General features: G+C 36.3%; 1 protein-coding gene across 1 annotated transcript in view; it reads right to left on the reverse strand.

The window, feature by feature from the left end:
* Nucleotides 1–11,982: 11,982 nt before the first annotated feature.
* LOC114504578 (transmembrane protein 47) overlaps nucleotides 11,983–20,411 on the reverse strand; it is a 30,533-nt gene continuing 22,104 nt past the window's right edge. Inside the window, exon 3 of the mRNA XM_028522274.2 lies at nucleotides 11,983–15,319. Within this exon, the coding sequence (XP_028378075.1) occupies nucleotides 15,141–15,319 (179 nt within the window). The 3' untranslated portion in view covers nucleotides 11,983–15,140. The remainder of the gene's footprint in view (nucleotides 15,320–20,411) is intronic.

Consider the following 20,411-nt stretch of genomic DNA (forward strand, 5'->3'; position numbering starts at 1 on the left):
CAGGGTTATTTTTGGCAAAAGACATGGTGTTTCAGATGTCAGTAGTCACTGGCGGTACATGGGTTTTATGAGGATAAAGGGTTGGGAAATTATCTCTCTGTATATATAAAGTCATATCACAGTTAGAATCATCTATCACCCAACAATTTCAAAATGTAGCTGTAATATAAGAAAAGACAACTAGATTTAGAGTCAGAAGACTACATTAAAATAGAAAGCTAAGATTTAGTATCTGAGTAACCTTGAAAATTAATACAGGCTTCAGTTTCTTTCACTGAAAATTATAGATGATAGTTCTTTTATACAGGATGTTGTGATAGTGATTTGAGGTTGAACCATATAAAATTGCTGATATTTGGTCTTTTTTATTCACAAAAATGATCATTTCATTTGGATCAACCTTATCATAATTGCTATACATTTATTGAATCTTTTGTCTTATGTTTTACATGTTATGATTACAGTGATGACTTCAAATTTTATCTTCCCTATATCTGTGCCATTTGCAATGTATTTCTTTAGTGTCTTCCAATCACAAGTGGAGTGACCTACCTTGTCCCTTGAGTCTCGGCTCACCAACTTGACTTATTTTTTGTCAGTGGGATGTTAGCATGGGTGAGCAAGCACAGAGGCTTGAAGTAATCTTCAGCAATGGGTCTTGCCCTCTTGTAGCATGAAATAGACTGCTAGAGAATGAGATACATCTGTGGAACAGCATCAAGGAGATTTAGTCATCCTAGCCTGGGCCCTCTTAGATCAAATGTCATCCAGCCAACTCTCAGACTTATTCAGACAAGATATAATTGGTGTGAGACAACCTCTAGCTATAACCACTATAACCTCCAGCTTTTTTTTTGTTGTAAACCACTGAGGATTTACATCAGTACATGTGTTATTGTGGCAACTGACAGATACAAGTGGTTATTTCATTTCATTCACATAACAAATCTACAGACACTGTATCATCTTCACTGGACAAAAGAAGACACTGTGACCCAGGGAAGAGTTCAGTAAATCACCCTGGGTCATAATAACAGACAGTCAATGACAGAGGAAGGGTTTGGAATTAGGAAGCCTGGTTCCAGAGGCCATGTGCTATCCAGTACACTACACGGCTTTGTTCTTATGAAGATGAAATGAGATTTTCCTTGAAAGTGCTTTGTCAATGTTAAAGCACACTAAAAATATGTCATTATTATGAAGCTGCAATTCCTTTCCAAAGATGCTGTAAAATTCCAGCTAAGTTTTTTTCTTTGTCTCATAAAAAAGAAACCCCAGGCAAACACAAGATGATTTAAAATGCACCATTCTTTGATATACCAGTTACACAGGGAAAACTGATAAATGGTGAAATTTCACATGCCATCTTCCTTCCGAATTGGTGATAGACTGCTGCTATTTGCTAGGCAACTAAGGAGTAAACAGAAAAATAAAGCCATGGTTTTCTTGGCAAGTGTCATTAAAAATAGATTAAGTTTATAGTACATGTAATCTGTAGCATTGATCATACAGGCAAAAAAAAAAAAACCTGAAGGGGAAATGAAAGCATTAATAAGATATTTCTTAATTTTATGAAGCCTCGCACACACCAGACCACTGAACCAAAATAACCTAGGGGAATAGCAGTGAAACAGGGTGTTTATTCCTCAGCTTGGAGGAAGCATGCAAATACAAATGTTGCAAAACAAGGTGCTGCTTATGCCTGGAAATTGGAATAAACTTAGAAAAGGAAAGTCTGGAGATGTTAATAGGCATTCAGTTCATGAGGTGTGACTTTATTTACATGGAATATTCTCTATGGGCATGAATTTTTTAAATTCCATTTGGTTTTGCATTTTTACATATATTGAACTCCTCCCTCAAAAGTTATTATCTTTTTCAAAAAATTAAACAAATGCTGCACTGGGTGAAATGAATGATGGGTAGAACTGGAGGGAAATAGCACTCTGTGGAAGTGGGCACTCATACTGAGCAAGGTGTGACCAGAAGAGAGGCTTCTTGATTTGAGCGGATTTTGTCTACAGGAGTCTGTTTTTGTTTTTGTTTTTTAGTAAAACGCAGAAATAACACTTAAAAAAAATTGAAAGCAAAAGATGAAGTTAGAAGAAAAAACCAAAAAGGAACCCAGAAGAAATGGATTAAACAGATTCAGAAAATAGACTTCTGCTTTGGAAAGCATAACTAAGACTTAAATGATTTATACAAAACCTATTGTTGTATAAACAACTCCCAAAATGCTAGGTTTGATTTAATTGGCTCTTAATTTATTCACTTGTTTTCTCTTTGATAATTGTCAGCTAATTTTCTCTGTCTTTTGACTAAAAAGGAAATTTAGAGGGAAAGAGAGAAAACACTCAGATGAGTTTTGTTTTTGAATGTCTTTACTTCCTCTAGTATTCATCTTTGAACACAAACTATTCAACCATTCATTCATTCACTCATTCATTAACAAACATCTACTGAGTGAAATGATAACTCCTCCTTAGGGGGTTGGCATACATAATTTATGCTTAGGGGAAACTGTTGTAAATTTGGATAGCACTTATTTTTCCTGACAGCTATACCTTAGTAACATCCCACCATCTTTTTCATGTGAAATTCTGGGATACTTAGCTTCCTCATACTGTACTTGGTCAAATGATATAAGTTTGGATAATTCCTGCTGAATTTCACCTTACTGTTATTGCTTTATTGTCCTAGCCTATCAGTAGTTTTGAATCCTGACAGTATAATCCTACAATGCTATTTGCAAAACTTTAGGTATCTTTAAAAGTTATTGAAAAAAGTTTCCACAGGCCAAATGACTAAAACAATAGCAACAACAAAACATATTGGTACTCTATTATGTGACTCCTGGGCATGCAAATGGATATCATTGCTTTGGAAAACTGCTTGGAAATACTTATAAATTGAACATGTGAATTCCCTATAACCCATCAATTATATTTCAAGTTACAAACACACAACACAACTGTGTGCCTCATTTTAATCAAGGGGTTTATACAAGAATAATCATGCCATCAATAACTATAATAATCCGAACTGAGAGTGAATTGTATGTCCAGCTCTTGTAGAATACACAAAGTTTGACATCTTCATATAATAAAATACCACATAGCACTTAGAATGAATGAACTATAGTTTATAGGCAGCAAATATGTATAACTCTCAAGAACATAAAGTTGATCAAAGTAAGACAGAAGCCCCCCAAATACTGTATAAATCTAATTTTCTGAGTTCAAAAACACACTAAATAAAACTAGAATGTATAGGGATGAATAATTTCATAGTCAAGCTAGTTTTTAAAAGAAAATAAGGCAGCCCTGGCTGGCGTAGCTCAGTGGATTGAGCGCAGGCTGCGAACCAAAGTGTCGCAGGTTTGATTCCCAGTCAGGGTACACGCCTGGGTTGCAGGCCACAACCCCCAGCAACCGCACATTGATGTTTCTCTCTCTCTCTATCTCCCTCCCTTCCCTCTCTAAAAATAAATAAATAAAATCTTAAAAAAAAAGAAAAGGCAAGAATTATCTCTATGGAGGGGAAGCAGGGATAATGATGGGAATGGCATGAAAGATTTCTGAAGGGCTAACAATTTTTGTTTCTTGATCTCGGTTATGATTATATAGATGTTTGCTTTGTGATAAATTATTGGGTTCTTAGGTCTTTGTGTGCTTTTGTGTGTATTTTATTTCATAATAAGATTAAAAACAAGTGATACTAATTAAAAAAATCATGTGTGATTATCTTCAGGTTCATCAATATTCCTTAGCCTAAAGCTGCTGTTAAGCATCGTACTTTCTTAAATGGTTGTTTTTATAGAGAGCAAACATTTCAAATAAACCACTTAAAGTCTTATATCTATCACCATTATTATTTTGGGAATAAGTAACATTAGCTTAGAATTGCTAGGCTGGAAGCATACTTCAGAAGATAATATAGATCAGTCTCCTAAAGTTAAAGACACTGGAAAATAATGACTAAGACATATAACAATGAACTCTTCTTAAATCTCAAATATTTTAATTGTAACCAAGAGGTCATTTGGAGGTGGTCTTTTAATCACTTACAAATAGGTAATAACATATTTAATTAATCCTGAAAAATATTTTCTCACACCTATGAAATCAGGGTGCAGCTTATAATCAACTGCATCCTCAATCTTTGTCAGCCATGGATTGAAGTTAAGGTCTTGCAGAAAGAATTTTTATTTGCTTTTCCCAGCCAACTTCAGGCACTACCCAACTGAGACCATTTTAAATTAAATTCTCTGCTTGAGCTTTTTGGACCACACTGGAAGTGTGAATTCAGACCTTAGACCTGCATGAGTACTGACTAGTTCAAATTCTCTACCCAGTGCCAAGGTTTAGACATTAAGGTTCCCTTGCTGTGCCTTTCTCTGTAGCCACTCTATTGAGTCACTGAGTTCTACACTGAAGCTGTAGCCTTTGGTGACCCAGTTGTATTCAGAGGACTCCTGTTAGAACACCCCTCTTCTCAGTCTTGGTTGTATTTTTCCTTCCTTAGTAGTACATAAAGTCAGTCAGTGGTGCGTTCTGTTATACAAAGTACAGGACACAGGTAGACATTTGCTCTTTTTTCAAAAGAAAATATTTACCTACAATTAGGAAAACTCAGACTGATTCTTACATGTACCACTTTGTTTAACTATATTAATTTTGGTAAAAATCTTGCTACATACTCTACATTGTTAGTAAAAGTATCAGGCAAAAATAAAATTAGTGAATTTCCTTTGAGAACTGTAAGTCATTCCATAACATAAGGCAGAATTCTTGTTTCTATATGCATGCTTTGCGTTTTATACTTGAAATATAAAACCCATGAAATCTCAGATTATACCTTTAGTAATGTCCCATATAGCCTTGTGCAGTATTGGACCCATATTAAAGATGCAATAAAACTTAGTGAATATTTGGAGGGTTGATAAACAAGCATATGAGGTTTGCAAGAAACAGTTTCCAGGGAGAAAGAGAGACAGACAGAGAACTGGAATGCAAAGGAAAGGTCAATATCTGGGCACAGAGGCAAAGAGAGTTTCTTGGTTGGTCTTTATTATGAACATATTTTGACCTTGCCAGGATTAGATATTATGGAAGAGTGGTTGGGAGGGGACTGGAAACCCTATCTACAAATGCTTGCTCCAACAGATTCCATTCATAGCCTTAGCAGGTAATAAAAGAAGCTTCTGGACCATGTAAGGGATTGCCCAGGCATAGCTAGGTGCATTGACCATTTTATGTATTAATGCCCATCGCAAATAAATCACTTTTCTGGTCTCCTGTGGAAGGAAAGAAGATATTTCTGTCAGGAAGTGAATGGGGGATTACTGACTTCCTGACCTTTCCTGACTGTGATAAAAGATGACTTCTTTCCTTTCAGCAATACCTCAAAAATGGAAATTGCTCTTTTAAACATATGATGTGAGAATGAAGTAAGGAGCCCACTATTATTCCTTAAATAGATGGTGGCAGACGGCACCCCTGGGGAAAGGGAGAAATTCTTATTAGGGTTATTTTTCTGAGATCTGTCAGTATGCATGTGTTTGCATTTAAAGACTGAGAAAGGAGGAAGCAAGTCCTGACCGGATGTATTTTTTAAGATGCTATTCTTATTCCTGCAGCATTTAACTATAGTGTATACAATAGAGCACTCCTAAATGCCTCGTGCTATGTTTGTGATGTGGATTCTTATGTCATTTTCCTGATGAAGGAGGAAGGAATTCAAAATTATTTTCCTTGCCTTGTTAGATCCAAATTAGAATGGAAAATAACAAGGCATGCATTTTCCCTTGACCCAGGAAATGTGACAGTGGCCTGATATTTCAAAACAAATGGCTATTGCTGCTCAGGCCACAGGAAAAGAGAATGTGCTAAGAATTGGATTTTTTGTTAAACGTCTTCAAGGATTTTTTGACTGCCTGAGAAGCTTAAAAATGTAAAAATGATAACATAGAGTATTCGTGATATCAAATACTGATACACTTAATATGGTCCAGAGGAAGTACCACCATGTCCCTGGAGTCTTCCATAAATTATGTCTTAATGGACCCTTCTTTCAGTAGTACCAGTTGTCAGAACCACTCTCTGTTTCATGTTCTGTGAGTATGTGGCTCCTCTGGGCAATTTGAAGATATTGTTCCCAAAAAGCAGGGATCATTTGTACCAGTGGATGCTTCTGGTGATAAATCAGTTTTCCTTAAGGGTTTGAGGCCATGAGCTGTCATATAGAATCACAGAAAAATGACAGTCAAAGTTGAAATTCACACCAATCAATAGAACTTTATTTTTAAATTAAATAGGAATAAAAGCTCAGTAAACCTTTTAGAGTGGATGACTTAGACCCTAGATGAAAGCTGTGGAGATGACAGATGATTTGAATGTACAATACTTTGCACTAAAAACTTAAAAAATCTTCCTTGCATGTCATTTAAACACATAAATATTTTTAGTCTCATTGCAAGAAAAAAACCCAATCCTTCTTTTGAAGGTGTTTATGTCACAGTGTATCTGATATTAAAATACATCAGTGGATTATCATGAACAAGTAATGATTTTTACTTCAAACACACACACATACACATTTGCCTCGAAGAGGACACATTAGAAAGAAAGGGAGGGGTGACTTCCCATCCCTTATTTAATCCCGGGTTGAGTTTGGAGCTTAAAGGTAGTGGAGACTACATCCTTGACCTTGGCTTCAGTTTGTGCTTGTGCATTCTTGTGATCCAAGAAAAACTATAACTGTTAGACTGACTTGCCTGAGCATGCATGCAGATCAGTCTCCAAGTTGTGTAACCGGAAAAGACACCAGCGTTTGGGCTGCTGGTCACTACCAAACCCAATAAGCAATGACAGCAATTAAATCTTTTATGGGCGCTTTATTCAGATGGCTGGCGATCCGAGAAGATGGCGGGTTCATACCCTAACAAACCATCTTCCTTTCTCTTTCCTCGCCAGATTTTTTATAAGGGGGTGGGGGAGGACAAACAAGGTGCCCTGAGGGCTTTGAAATTCAGGGAGGATTAGTTGAGCCATTCCTGTTCTCCCGCAGTTAGCTGTTCCCAAGGAGGGGGCGGTCACACAAAAGGCCCGGATGCCTCCAACTTGTCCCCAGGCAGTAATCTCTAGCCCCAGGAGGTCGACTGCTTTTCTCAGGAGCCCGGATGGGCCTTATTTGTAGTTTCTCAAGCAAAAGCCTTACACATTACTTGCTAGATTTATAGCTTTTTACCTTAAGCTAAAATTTTCCAAGTTTTGAGTCTCCTATCAGTTGGATGAGTAGACTGTTTTCTGAAATACAATTAACAGGTCTGCTCTGATATGCTTTGTTCAACTTGGGCTTGATTTACCCAAGTCCAAAGCAACATTAGAGTGAAGGCATTGTGTGTGTGAGAGGCATTACTCTGAACTCAAGAGAAGCCATAAGTACAAAGAAATGGGCAATGTCAGCAGCACTAACATTCTTGACAAACACATGCAAGTGGCCCTCTCTAGAGCCGTGCAGAACAGCAGCTCTTATGGGCTAATGTAAATTGCCAGTGGAGTCTGGATATTAGATGGGGGAGAGATTACCAGGAATGACTTCAGAGATTCCAGGGAAGCTTTCATCCCATCTGATCATTACTGATCTTTTTCTCTTAGCATATGATTTAGATCTTGAAAAAAATATACACACAGAAGGGAGAGTTTACACGAAAGTATTTTTACTTAGTTCCCTTTTACTGTGAATGAGACAACTGGGAGGAATTTTTGTCAAGGAAATGGAGTGTTGAGCACCCTGGGGCGAGATGGGAAATGTGTCAAGAAATCTTCACGGCCTTCCCAATCCTATTTTAGAGAGTTAGCACAATCTGAATATTGAACCTTTTAATGAAGGGTGCTTTGTCTAACAAAGGTTCTATTGGTTCCAACTAAAGCTGGATAATCAAAACAGGAAATATTGGAAGGACACATGAGTGTTTTCATAGAACACAAGGCAGCTTGACCTTAGTAGGTTCTAGGACCACCCACTCTTACATTCCCTCTGGGCCTTATACTCTTGACTTCTTTTCTCTGAATACCTATTTCTTTATTCTCTGTGGTTTTCCTTTGTATCCCTGCACCCCCCCACCCCCGTCAGACCCCATAGTTTATGCATTTTATTACTACATGCAGAGACCAATTCCAAATTAGTGGGCAAGAGAAACAGAGGAAGCTAGCCTAAGGCAGGAACCATCTCACGGTAATCACCTCTGACCAGGGGTGCAGGGTCCTGTGGTGCAATAATATGGCTGTCTGCCAAGTCCTCTATTGTTGTCAGAAAAATCACTAGTGTGGAGCAGATTCCAAAACTAATCAATCACATCAACCTGTCAGGTTTCTACTCTCATACCTGCAGTTTTATACCAGTTATGACTAAATGGTAAAACTTGAGAGATTCAAACTATTTAATCTCCTTTTCCTTGTAGGTATTCCCCTCAGTCCTTACTGAGTTTAACTTTGTATTTCCATACATTGTAAATAATTCTAAAAATTCGGCTGTTGCAATGTAGATAAATATGCAAAGCATTCAAAGTATATAAATGCATGGAATTTGCATATTTATACCAATAAATCAAAACCAGCCTAACTTTAGAAAAACAGCATATTATATGCACCCCCCCCCACCCATTGAAATAGTGTAATATTAAAATAAGCCTAACTGAAGCCAAACAGTGCTTCTGATTTGGACATAAGTCCTAATTGTTGCCTCAACTTTTAGAGCATTTCTGGTTCAAAGATATGCAATCATCAGCAGGGGGCAAATGTGTTTAGGATCATACTTGAACTTCCTAAAACTCAAATGTCTGGCTAAATATGTACTGTGTTCATCGGCTTTCTGATACAGTTAGGGGAAAATAATTTTATCAATGATTGAAAGGATGAGGGACAATAAGTCAAAGAATTCCATGTCCTGAAAGCTGGCTGGAAAGAAATGTGCTAAATATTGAGATTTGCAAGGACATATTCTGGAAATGGATTTTTCTAAAATTCTGCTTCATTAAGAAACACTTAGAAATACCAAGGTTATCAAAAATATAACTGGGAATTTTACATAACATATTATGCCTCCATGAGGATTTGTATGTCCAATTTATGCCCAACTTCCTCCAACAGTGAACAGCACTCACTGCTTGGAGTTGCATGAAAAACATACTTCCCATGATCATAAGTATTAACTGTTCTATTATAATGTATTGTTTCAGACTCACCACTATTCAAATAATTAACACAACCATAATAGCTAGAAGAATCACCTAAAAGTTAAAAATTCTAAAGTGTGTTCTTGATGTTAGTTGTTACATTGCTACTGAGCAGTGCTATGGCCACAAAGGAGGCCTTACTCTCCAAAGGCAGTTTGATACAGAAGTTTGCCTGGGAGAGGTTGCCTGTCTTTTCAGTTAAAGTGCAGCACAGGAGTGTTTCTCCTCCATTTAAGCTTTCAGTCTCATGCATATTTTTAAATGTCTTCTGTGCATGTATAAAACAATTTCTTTGAACTCTTCCTTGTGAACTATTTTCATTAAAAAATTAAATAGGCTGTATATGCTTCTTCTGTTTACCTATCAAAACTCTTGCTTCTCTCTCTCTCCAACAGGGCCCCTCCCAAGTAGAAAAGTTTCTATCAGTAATTGTTACCCAGTGACTGTGAATCTGTAAATTTAAGTTCCTTTGTTATTTTCTTGGGGGAGTGGGCAGTGTATACATGGAAGAAGCAGTGAAATATAATAAAAACAGCAGTCTTTGGAGCCAGAAAAAATTTTAAATGGGCTGTATGACATTCATTTCTTATCTTACCTTTGTAACGATAAGTTCAAAGCAACCACGGGCAGTCTTCAGAACCATTATCACATATATGTAATGTTTTCAGTTTAACTCCATGCCTGTCTCTTCTGTAGTATGAGAAATGCCTTTGGGTCATCCAGACACACCCCCACACATGCCAAAATCAGTGTGTAATATAAATTGGTTGGATACTATTTTTTCATTAATCTTTGTCACATGCAGAATTGAAGTACTCGAGATTTTTGCTGCTTTGATGACATGATTTTCCAGTACTTGTTCCAAGCTTCTTTTATACTCATTATTCGTATGAAGTCATTCAACTTGGAAATAATTGCTTGCCAAAACTGAGTTTCTCTGGTGAACCACTCAACACAGCTTTAGTTTTACAAAGAACACCATTCTTTGTGTGCTGTTAATCTTGGCTTAGAAACACCACACATTATCCTTTCCACTTGAACAGTTCAGCTCCTGTTCTCTCAGTTATACTTTGGGACCATTAGGCTTACCACTGGAATATAAATGTGAGTCACCTAGCTGGTGACTCTTCGAAAATTGTCCATGTATAGATACATGAATCTTCTGCTCATGGCAACATTCAGTGGTTGTTAAAAATAAATGTGAGGACTTCCCAGTCTGAAAACCTGTCTTATATAGTAAAAAAATCATTGGCATTTTATTACATGGAGTCTTGTTAGTCTCATTTTAACCCTGGCATTAGTAGCTATGAGACCATGTTCTAATACTTGAATAGAAGTTAAATTATTCAAATAAATCAGTGCTTCCTGTGAAAATACTAAGTACTTAATTCTAATCTTTATTTGTTCTTTTTCAGTTTGCACTTCTGAAAAGCTATTAACAGGTCATAACATGAAAATTTGATAAATTATAAATACAGGTATTCAGCGGCTCATGCTACAGAATACAAAATAATTTCACTATCAAGTTATTTTCTAACCAAAGTGACTTAGAAACCATCACAATGGAACACTACATTGACATAATATGGGCCTAACTTAATAACACAAACTGTTAACAGGCTACATTGCCATTATGACAAAGCAAATTGAAAATGCTTTCCTGTTTCGTGTTCACAATGAAATCTCCGAGGGCAAAGGATTTTCCTTTGTCAAATCCTAGTGAAGTTATGTCTCCATGTCTTCCAAATTTGGGGAAACTGGGTCATGGATAATTACCAGGCAGGACATGTTTGTAAAGGTGTTCAGCTCATGAGAATTCTGTATAAAAATGAAAGTATTTTATGCTGGAAATATTATACATCAAGTGAATGACATGCTACTCCACCAAATTAGAATAAGGTCATTGAAATGGAAAATTATGAAAATGATAGAAAATTCGCAAAAATTTGCAACTTTTAAGTATACTTTTGAAAGTTTGATATTAAATATAATATAGACTTGCAGATAATTTACACTAATTTTTAGCAGAAAAATATACTGTGAACCTTTTAAAATTCGAGGGTTTATGAGACATAAATGGATAGATACCTTTGTGACAAAAAATATATTTCATGTTCAAACTGATTTACCAACAGAAAAGTAGCTCAAGCATATGTGGTCTTATTATATAACCTTAAGAAAATTTTGACAATCACACAAGTGAATTTCATCGTCTAACTTACGTTTCTTTCCAAGTATGCTCACCATTTTATACACAGAATGGGTGGTGGGAAATTTTGACTTTAAATTTATGAATTTATTCACGTATACACGAACACACATGCATGTGTGTACTGCAAATTTAGAGTGCCTCTCTAAAACATAGACATGATGTAGGAAAGCCTGCTTTAACATACCTTGCAAACACTGTAAACTAAACAAAGACTCTTTCACTACTGCTGTTTCTAATTGTGTGATGAGAGAGTAGGAAAAATGATAGCGCACACTATCTCCTTCCTCTTAAAATAGAAAGTTTAAAAAGGCATCTCCTTTCTTTTATTGTTCACATGACTCAGGTGCAGAGGACAGAATCTTGAGAATTGGAAATAAAATGTAGTTTTAAAGGAGTCAGACACAAAATGAGCATGTCGTATTAAGCTGTGTTTTCAAAATGATACATAAAGGACAAAATGAACTGAACACATGTAATTTGGGAAACTGTTAAGAGGGTCCACACAGTAGAGAAGACACAGAGTCAAACCACATCAGTGAAACCACTTTTATTTTTATTTTTTCCACATAGATAACTTTGTGTTAGCTACAAAAATCATGAAATGAAGAACTGATCCTGAAACTGCAAACTCAAAACCACTGGAGTGATAAACGGGGTACCCCAGAGGACTGTTAGAAAAAATAACTGGTATATCATGAATTCATATTTAAGTCGTAAACATGTCATATACTTTAAAATAATAAATATAGAACAGCAGTAGAGAAACTAATCGCATAAACAGCATGAAGTATTTTTTATTTTTAAGACAGATGAAATTTCTAGGCACAGTTTTAGGTATTAAAGAGGACACAGAGGCATAGGTTAGTGTGCGCTGCTCTGTACAAAAATACAGTCTGAATAAATTACATTGCTAGCCATACAATTAGACGTCACTTACCAGTCAGTTCATCTGCATGTTTAATATACAGGTACATGCTAATCCATATATATCATTTATATTTCAAACACATAGGTCTCTCTATATTTGTTTTTAAAATTTACATGTTGAACTTACAAAAAGCTAAATAGTTGTGCAAGAAATCCAAATAACTAGCCCTGCTGAGTACTTTTTGCTATATGTGTATCTAAGATAAACAATGGGTTTATAGTTAACAGTTTTGCTTGTAAGACAACATCAAACAAAACTAAAGCTGCAAAGACAGTGTTAATGCAGGTGAAAATTCACTTGTGTTTACTCTGAAAGACAAAACAGTATTTCAGATGAGCAACGACAACTCATGTTGTACTGAGCTTGTTAGTAATGAAACACTTCCAAACATTAGTGATGGTAGAAATTAGAAATATAGCATAGGGCTCTCCACTGGAAAAGGGAAAAGTTATATAAGACATTAACTTTTCAGTAAACTGCAAATATGTGTGCCTTAGCCGTTAACATAGTCTTGTCATATTGACAGAGAATGGAAACTTGAGAAAGAAGACTTGAGATGTGATATTCCAACAGCACACTGCATCCTCTACTAGGACTAAGAAAAGTGCCTCATTGATGTCAGCACCAAAGTACTGTTCCTTCATTATTCAGGAATAAAGAGGTTCTCTCACAATAGAGAAGGCTTAGTAGCCAAAATCCCTTTCCAACAAATATCGTATTTCTCATGCTGCTCTGACAATATGTAATTAAGTGTGAGACAGTCTGGCCCAGATTTTACTATGTATATTTCTCAAGAAAATTGCTTTAAAAGATTCTGTAATACTAAATCTTTCTGGAAAATTTTCACTTATAGTTTCTTAGCATTCTACATAGAAACATACATTTTTATAAAGGTTTCTCTCTAGAATGTATTTAATTATTTTTTCCTGTCAATGCTAAAATAAGAATAAGCCTGGTACTTCATATTTACTTTGTGATTCTATAGAAAAGTCAGAAGATAAGAGATTTTTTAAGCATTTGAATAATAAAATATGGTATTTTTTTCTGTTGTTTTGGCAACAGTTTTTAAGACAAGCTGAAAGCAGGCCTCTGCCTTGGGAGGTAAAGTAAATTATTAAATACTATTGATGTGGTACTGCTCTTAACAAATTTTGCAATAGAAGAGAACATAGGTATGTTTTAAATGACTTTTCCAATGCTTCTTTCTGCGAGAGGGCCAAAACCAGGACATACTGTTGTAGTGTCTTTGTTAACAAAAATAATTATTTATAACTTTTATATTAGAACTGTATATTTGATATAAAAATACGTTTATAATTAAACTATCCAAATTTGTATACTAAACAGGATGGACAAGTCTGCAGTGTGAGATTAGTTGCACGCTTATCCCCTATTATTGGTATTTCCTTCCATTTGAACAGTCAACAAATGATTCTCTTAACATAAACCCATCATAATTGTGTGCACAAATCAGTTAGCCCATTATTTAACATCAGAGGACCAGGTGATAACCAGATGAATTCCACTCCTCTACTGAGACATTTAGACATTTATATAATCTATCACTACTCCTGTATTTTTTAATAAAGACACTGAAAATACTTGAAAAAATCAGCCTTCTATTTTAAACAAAGTGATCATCCTAATTGCTACTCTCTTTTGAACTACGGTGCTTACAGAAGAATCATTAACTTTCAGATTAACACCATTTCAATTTTTCTTCTTATACAATTCTATTGAAACTTTCCAGTGAAACAGTAGAGAACATAGAGCAAAAGCTTTAATGTGTACTTTTGTACGGTAAATAAGTGTGCATACCGATCTAAGCCTCTTAACAATGTGTACAAGGTTAGTGTTCAAATCACGCCACTAGAGCAAATATTAATCTTATGTGTGATAGGCAAATGCAAGTGTAGGACTAGGGAACAACTTATAACCATTTATGGCCCATCTATAAAAGTATTTAAGCTTGTTACATATGCACAATTATTTGCTGTAATGTTTGGTGAGTGATTTAACGGGTACTCAGGACAAAAGCAACTCATGCATGTTTCTTTCTAGTTGCCCCAGGGAAAGCAGACTCCCAATTTCCCTCATTCTAGATATGGCTGAGGTACAATTTCTAACCACATAATGAAAAGCACATTGTCTCCAAGTCTTGACTCCCTTCCCAGGGAAATGCTGATTGCCAAAGCATAACCTCCCATTAAAATGAGTACTCTTAAAGATGGAATATGTACCGTTAACCACTTATATTCAGAACTTCCATTAGATGCTGATGGGCAGTTCACTATTCAAGAGCTCATTTATGCAAAAAACCAATGGCAATGTAGTCACTGGGTGGGAAAAGCAGATGATAAGGACTCTTACAGTAGAATCCTTGTCAGCGCAAAGGGGCTTCTAAATGTTGCTTATGCCAGCTGCTCCCCTGCAGGCAATAGGAGATTCAGGCATTTCTCTTTCCAACTAGTTTTTCACAATGGTTGCTGCCATATATACCCTTTGCTTGTCAAGAAAAATGACATGAACATATTGGAAGTTTGCAGCATTTGCCTATGTATAATCAGCTCTCTTAATTTGTGCAGGTCCCTAAAATGGATGTAAAAGCTGGTTATGATGTTGACAGCCAAAAGGCAAAAGATACTAAAATCAACTTAGCAAACTGCTTCACACTCCACAAGTGTTTTAGAAAATAGTGAGTTAGAAAAGATGCAGATGTAATCCTTGTTGGATGTTTTTCCCCCACTTTGAGACTATTGGTTCTAGTAGTAGTCTTCGTAGTTCTTAGGGTTCAGGCAATAAAGGATGGCACCCCCAAACGAGAATATAGTTGCACCCCATGCCAGGCCGTAACCCCAATTGAACTCATGGTAAATTTTCAAGCTCACAGTTTCAATGAACTTGATGGGGTAAAGGACCAGGCTGCAAACCTGTAAAACAACTGAAAGAAAAGCAAATCAGAATTAGAAAAATGCATTTACAGGAAATAATATAACATATAACCACACATAGGTATGAGAATTATTTTTAACCAAATAAACATAAGAGGCAAAACATTTGAAGCATTGTTTATTCTAGATGGCATATACTTTAAAATAGTAACAATTTTTCTTTAACACTATTTTCACACCATACTGAGAATTACTCTATTAATAATTCGTAAATCACCATAATAGTTTTTGACAAAATAATTACTGCAATATAGTAATTTATATGGGCACACAAAATAGTAATTCTCTCGTCACAAACACATACAGGGGTGGGCAAAAGTAGGTTTACAGTTGTGCAAATAAATAACATAATAATAAATAATTTAAGAATGATACTTGTCGCCCTGGCTGGCGTAGTTCAGTGGATTGAGCTTGGGCTGCAAACCAAAGTGTCGCAGGTTTGATTCCCAGCCAGGGTACATGTCTGGGTTGCAGGCCATGACCCCCAGCAACCGCACATTGATGTTTCTCTCCCTCTCTCTCTCTCTCTTTCTCCTTCCCTTCCCTCTCTAAAAATAAATAAATAAAACCTTTAAAAAAAAGAATAATACTTGTGATTTATGTACTCACAACTGTAAACCTACTTTTGTGCACTAATGTATATAATTATTAGCATTATAGCAAGTGTGATGCTAGTTAAGTTTAACTGTTCACTTACGTAAAACCTATAAATAGTTCCCCTAGGATAGTAACCCTAAGTATGGGCTAAAACTCTTATTATTTATTTATGCTGGAGGAACTGGGGAGTTTGAATTCATTTGTACTTATGAAACTGGTCAACTTGTGATTCAAGATGTGCATTTGTTATTGTTACTTCTCAATATCATCTACCTCAGCCTGATATTGCAGCGAGTCCTATTTTGATGAAACTATTTTCATTCTTTTCCTCTCATCCAGTCCATGTTCCTCATCTTTAAAAGGGGGTCCAAGAGTCATCTTTGTCAAGAAGCCACACTCAGTTATACCCTTTCTATTACATACAATAGATAACATTTATATATTTAATCCTTAGTCATTTTCAAAAAAGAATTAAGTCATGAAGGCAGGGGAAATAATGGCACTGGAAAACTTAAGCTAAAAATGGTTACTACTATAGAGCACAAAATTTAGCCCTCAATTCTTAGTTCATTCTCAGTCAGGGCTAAAGAGGAAATGTGATGAGTCATAGATAATAAAATAAAATGAGCCTATTAATCAGGAAGGAGGGATTTAAAAATATCTAAATAAAGTAGTATTTGTTCTGTGGATATTTTTATATGAGGCATGGGATTGATTACACAAGAGATGATGTCTTCCATTTGAAATGGTAACTTCCTTTTGAGTCAACTATTATATCATTTCCATTTTATAAATTAATTTACTAACTGCAACAGAATTTAGGGGAGGCATCTGCCTCATTCTGTACTATATGAAACAGACAATCTCCTCCCTGAAATATCTGAGACACAGTGCTATGTGATGGGAGTTGGCAAACTACCAAATTGGGTCTGCTGTTTGTTTTTGAAAAAAGTTTTATTGAAACACAGCTAGGCACACTCATTCATGTACTCGAGGAACTGCAGTAGAAACCATGTGGCCCACAAAGCCTGAAATAGTTACTATCTGGCCCTTAATTTTAAAAAGTTTGCCAACCCCTGATATAGAAAGTACATTTGTGGCTCAAATGATTATTATTTAACTCACCCTAAAAGTACTATTAAATTCCAAAAGTGCAACAATGAAAATATAAACAATTAAGAAGTAGAAGAATAAAACTTTGATAAAATACACAAGATACAGTTTATTACATTTTTAAAAAGAGCAATAAGGTGGATAGTATGCTTAATTAAACTGGAATTTTGTGCTTTAAAACTTCCTCTCATCTGTTCTCACTACCTGTAAAACATCAGTATTATCAATATGATTAATGTTCCTAGAAAGTCTGTATAACAGTCATCTATCTCTGATATAAAACTGATGAAGTACAGAAAATTGATGAGGGCCTGATTCCTCAAAATAATTACTTTCTATGAAGCTCTAACTAAGAGTTGGTGACCTTTCTAGAACCTGATATAAGAATTCTAGACATTTTTGCCATGCAGGTCAGTAGTTCCTCATTACTATTGAAAGTGAACGGGTAAATAGGTCCATAAAAAAAGGAGACTCTCTTAGCATCTAAAATAGAAATCACACCTTGTTGGTAGTTTAAAAATCGCAGGAAAAAAGGGTTAAGTCATTGTTAGGACAACTGATGGCATATTATATAACCCATAATATTTTCATCCAGTAACTGCTAAATGTGTATAAATTTAAAAAATTCAGCTGGCTCTGTGCCTATGTGAAAGGGTGTCTTCATGTTTTCAATGTCTTAATACTCACAAGAAGTCAATTACTATCAACTGTGAGCTATAGGAGAAAAAATTCCAAAGTTACTAAGTAAACTTGAAAAAACCGAAAACAAAAACAAAAACAAAAACGTATTTCTCCTTAAGGTTTCCGTACCCTGGTCATTAGTCAAATTGTGACTGATCCTAGCAGGATAGGACTGAAATATGAATGTGAATTAAGAATAGCAATGCATCTACTCATTCAATAAGTTCATTCATTCAATACATATTTGAATGTTTCTAAAGTGATACAGTTTGAGACATTGGTAACAAAAGTGCTACCCTCATGGGTAGGCAGTCTGTTGTAACTAAATATAGAATATGGCAGGTATTGTGCAGGGACATAAAAGTACAAGAAAACAAGGAAACAAGACAGGATGCTATACTCTTTTAGACAGAGAGTTGAAGATCTCCCTGGGGAGAAGACATTAGAGCTCAGGCCTGGATGAAGTAGGGGGTGCAGGTCAATAGTGACGAGCGAGCAATATGGGGGGAAGACAGAGGCAGTGCAAAGCTCCTGCCACAGGAGCACACTGGGTGAAGTGAAACTTCAGTAAGGATGCTGTGGTTGCAGTACAGAGAGCAAGGACTGGAGTGAGCAGCATGAGATGATGGAAAAGACAGCCTAGCACGGACCTGTGAATTATGGTCAGGGGTCTGGATTTTATTCTAAGTGTGATGGGCAGCTGCTAGAGGAGATTGAGTAGTGAAGTAGTAACCGATCTGAGATATATTCTAAAAGGATTATAAGGCTTCTTTGGTGAACCTGCCAGTCCCTGGAGTGAGATGTTTAGCTAGACTGCTTTTAATAGTCATTTCAGTGTGTTTTATTTAGCAACTATTTGGCCTCCATGGTATAATATAATAACTTAATATTCCTCCAGTGGAAAAGTAGAAATATAACTCCATTAGGCTCCACAGGCATACTCTCCCGAGCAGCTTTCTCAGAGATAAAACTTTATTGTGTTGTAGCCAGATGAAAATTATCCTAAAATGCTTTATGGCTGTGAATTATTTTACTCTCTTTGGAATCACTGAGAGAAATGCATGCCATAGCAAAATTGAGAACAAATATATATAATCCTGCACTTGCAAATAAATTTCTCCATCTAATAAAATACATCTATGCAAGCAAAAATGCCTCCCTGTCTTTTGGAGATGCTGCAAAGGAAACACACCTAAAGGGCTGAGAACTCAATAAAATACCACCATACTACCACCCTGTTTTACTTTACCACCAATCAATAGGCTCTGGCTGTGGTGATCTCTACGCTGTAATTCAGAGACCACAAATGTGAAGTTTTATAGGATTTTCGAATGTGAAGGGAATTTGAGGTTCATTTTAATCCCCCCTCCTCACTTTTTAAAAAAGAGGCAGCAAAACTACTGACCATGAAATTGTGTTGATAGAAGCATGAGCAGAACTTACAGGTACTAATTCCTTTGCAATGGCTAGTTTTCCTTATGGGGATGTTCTTCAATGTTTTCAATACTGAAATACCTCAAATATTCCATATTGGAACGGGGATGTTCAGTATTAAAGGAGATATTTCAATGTTTCAACAAACATTTATTGGATGCCCACTCTGTTTGAGGGGAAGGGAGTAAGTCAGATTGGCCATGGGGCTGGTCCTTTGATATTTCTCACTGTACGTATGTTCACACTTATAAGCCACTTATCACATGTTTACTGACTTTTAACAATATTCTAAGCACCACTTGTGCCTGGGGACAGGAGGGAAGGCTTTAGAGATGAAGCATCAGTTGAACTGGTTCTTGAAGGACAGACAGTCCCTCTCTCTATGAGAGAGAGATGACTTTTAAGAAGAAGTAGTAGTTTGTATGCTGCTGAGAGGTATAAGAAGGTGTGCCTATGGAAAATTCACATCGGTGGAATGAAGGGTACATTCGTATGGAGATGTTTGGCTCAAGCTACAAAAGGCTTAATGTGTCATAAAAATAATAAATTGGTTTCTATAGAAAGGCATCTTACAAGTTAGTTTAATTGCAGATGCTGTTGGTGCTCTGTCCATATAGTCTCATCATCGTCACTCCAGCATATGTCAACCTGACTTGCACTTGTCAGTGCCTGCACTTCTTTGCCTGACCATTGGGCAGGCTTGGCATTCTGGGAAATTAACATTGCTATCTCCCACTCATCACCAACAGCCCCTCCCAATGATCCTCAGAACTTGGTTTACAAATGCCCTTCCACTCCCCTAGTCCTTCCAGTGAGATAACCTTGAAGCGTGTGTTCTACAGTGGTTTTCAGATTTTTTTTCCAGGAAGATTAAGCTCCAGCTGCTTACACCGACAACTGGTTTGATAATGTACTCTTTATTGGCTGCCTTCTCTTCCCTCTCTCGGTTTCAATGTCCCTTCATTTACCTTCCAGATAAAGTACTTGCACTTGATTCCTTGTCTCAGGTTCCCTCTCTGGGAAACCAAGGGGACAAGGGACAAGAGCAGATTTGTATTTTAGAACTACCCTTCACCGGTTTGCATGTAAGACAGACCACATGTGGAAGGGACTGGAGAAGGACAGGTCCCTAGGAGGTTAGGCAATGAATGGATACCCATGCACAGTGATGACTAAGGTGATGTCAGTGCAAAAGAAAGATCCGGGAATGCAAAGAAATGACTGGATTCTAGGAGAGGGAAAGAAAGGAGTCACATA

Source organism: Phyllostomus discolor, chromosome X (assembly GCF_004126475.2).
Source record: "Phyllostomus discolor isolate MPI-MPIP mPhyDis1 chromosome X, mPhyDis1.pri.v3, whole genome shotgun sequence".
Classification (NCBI taxonomy): domain Eukaryota; kingdom Metazoa; phylum Chordata; class Mammalia; order Chiroptera; family Phyllostomidae; genus Phyllostomus; species Phyllostomus discolor.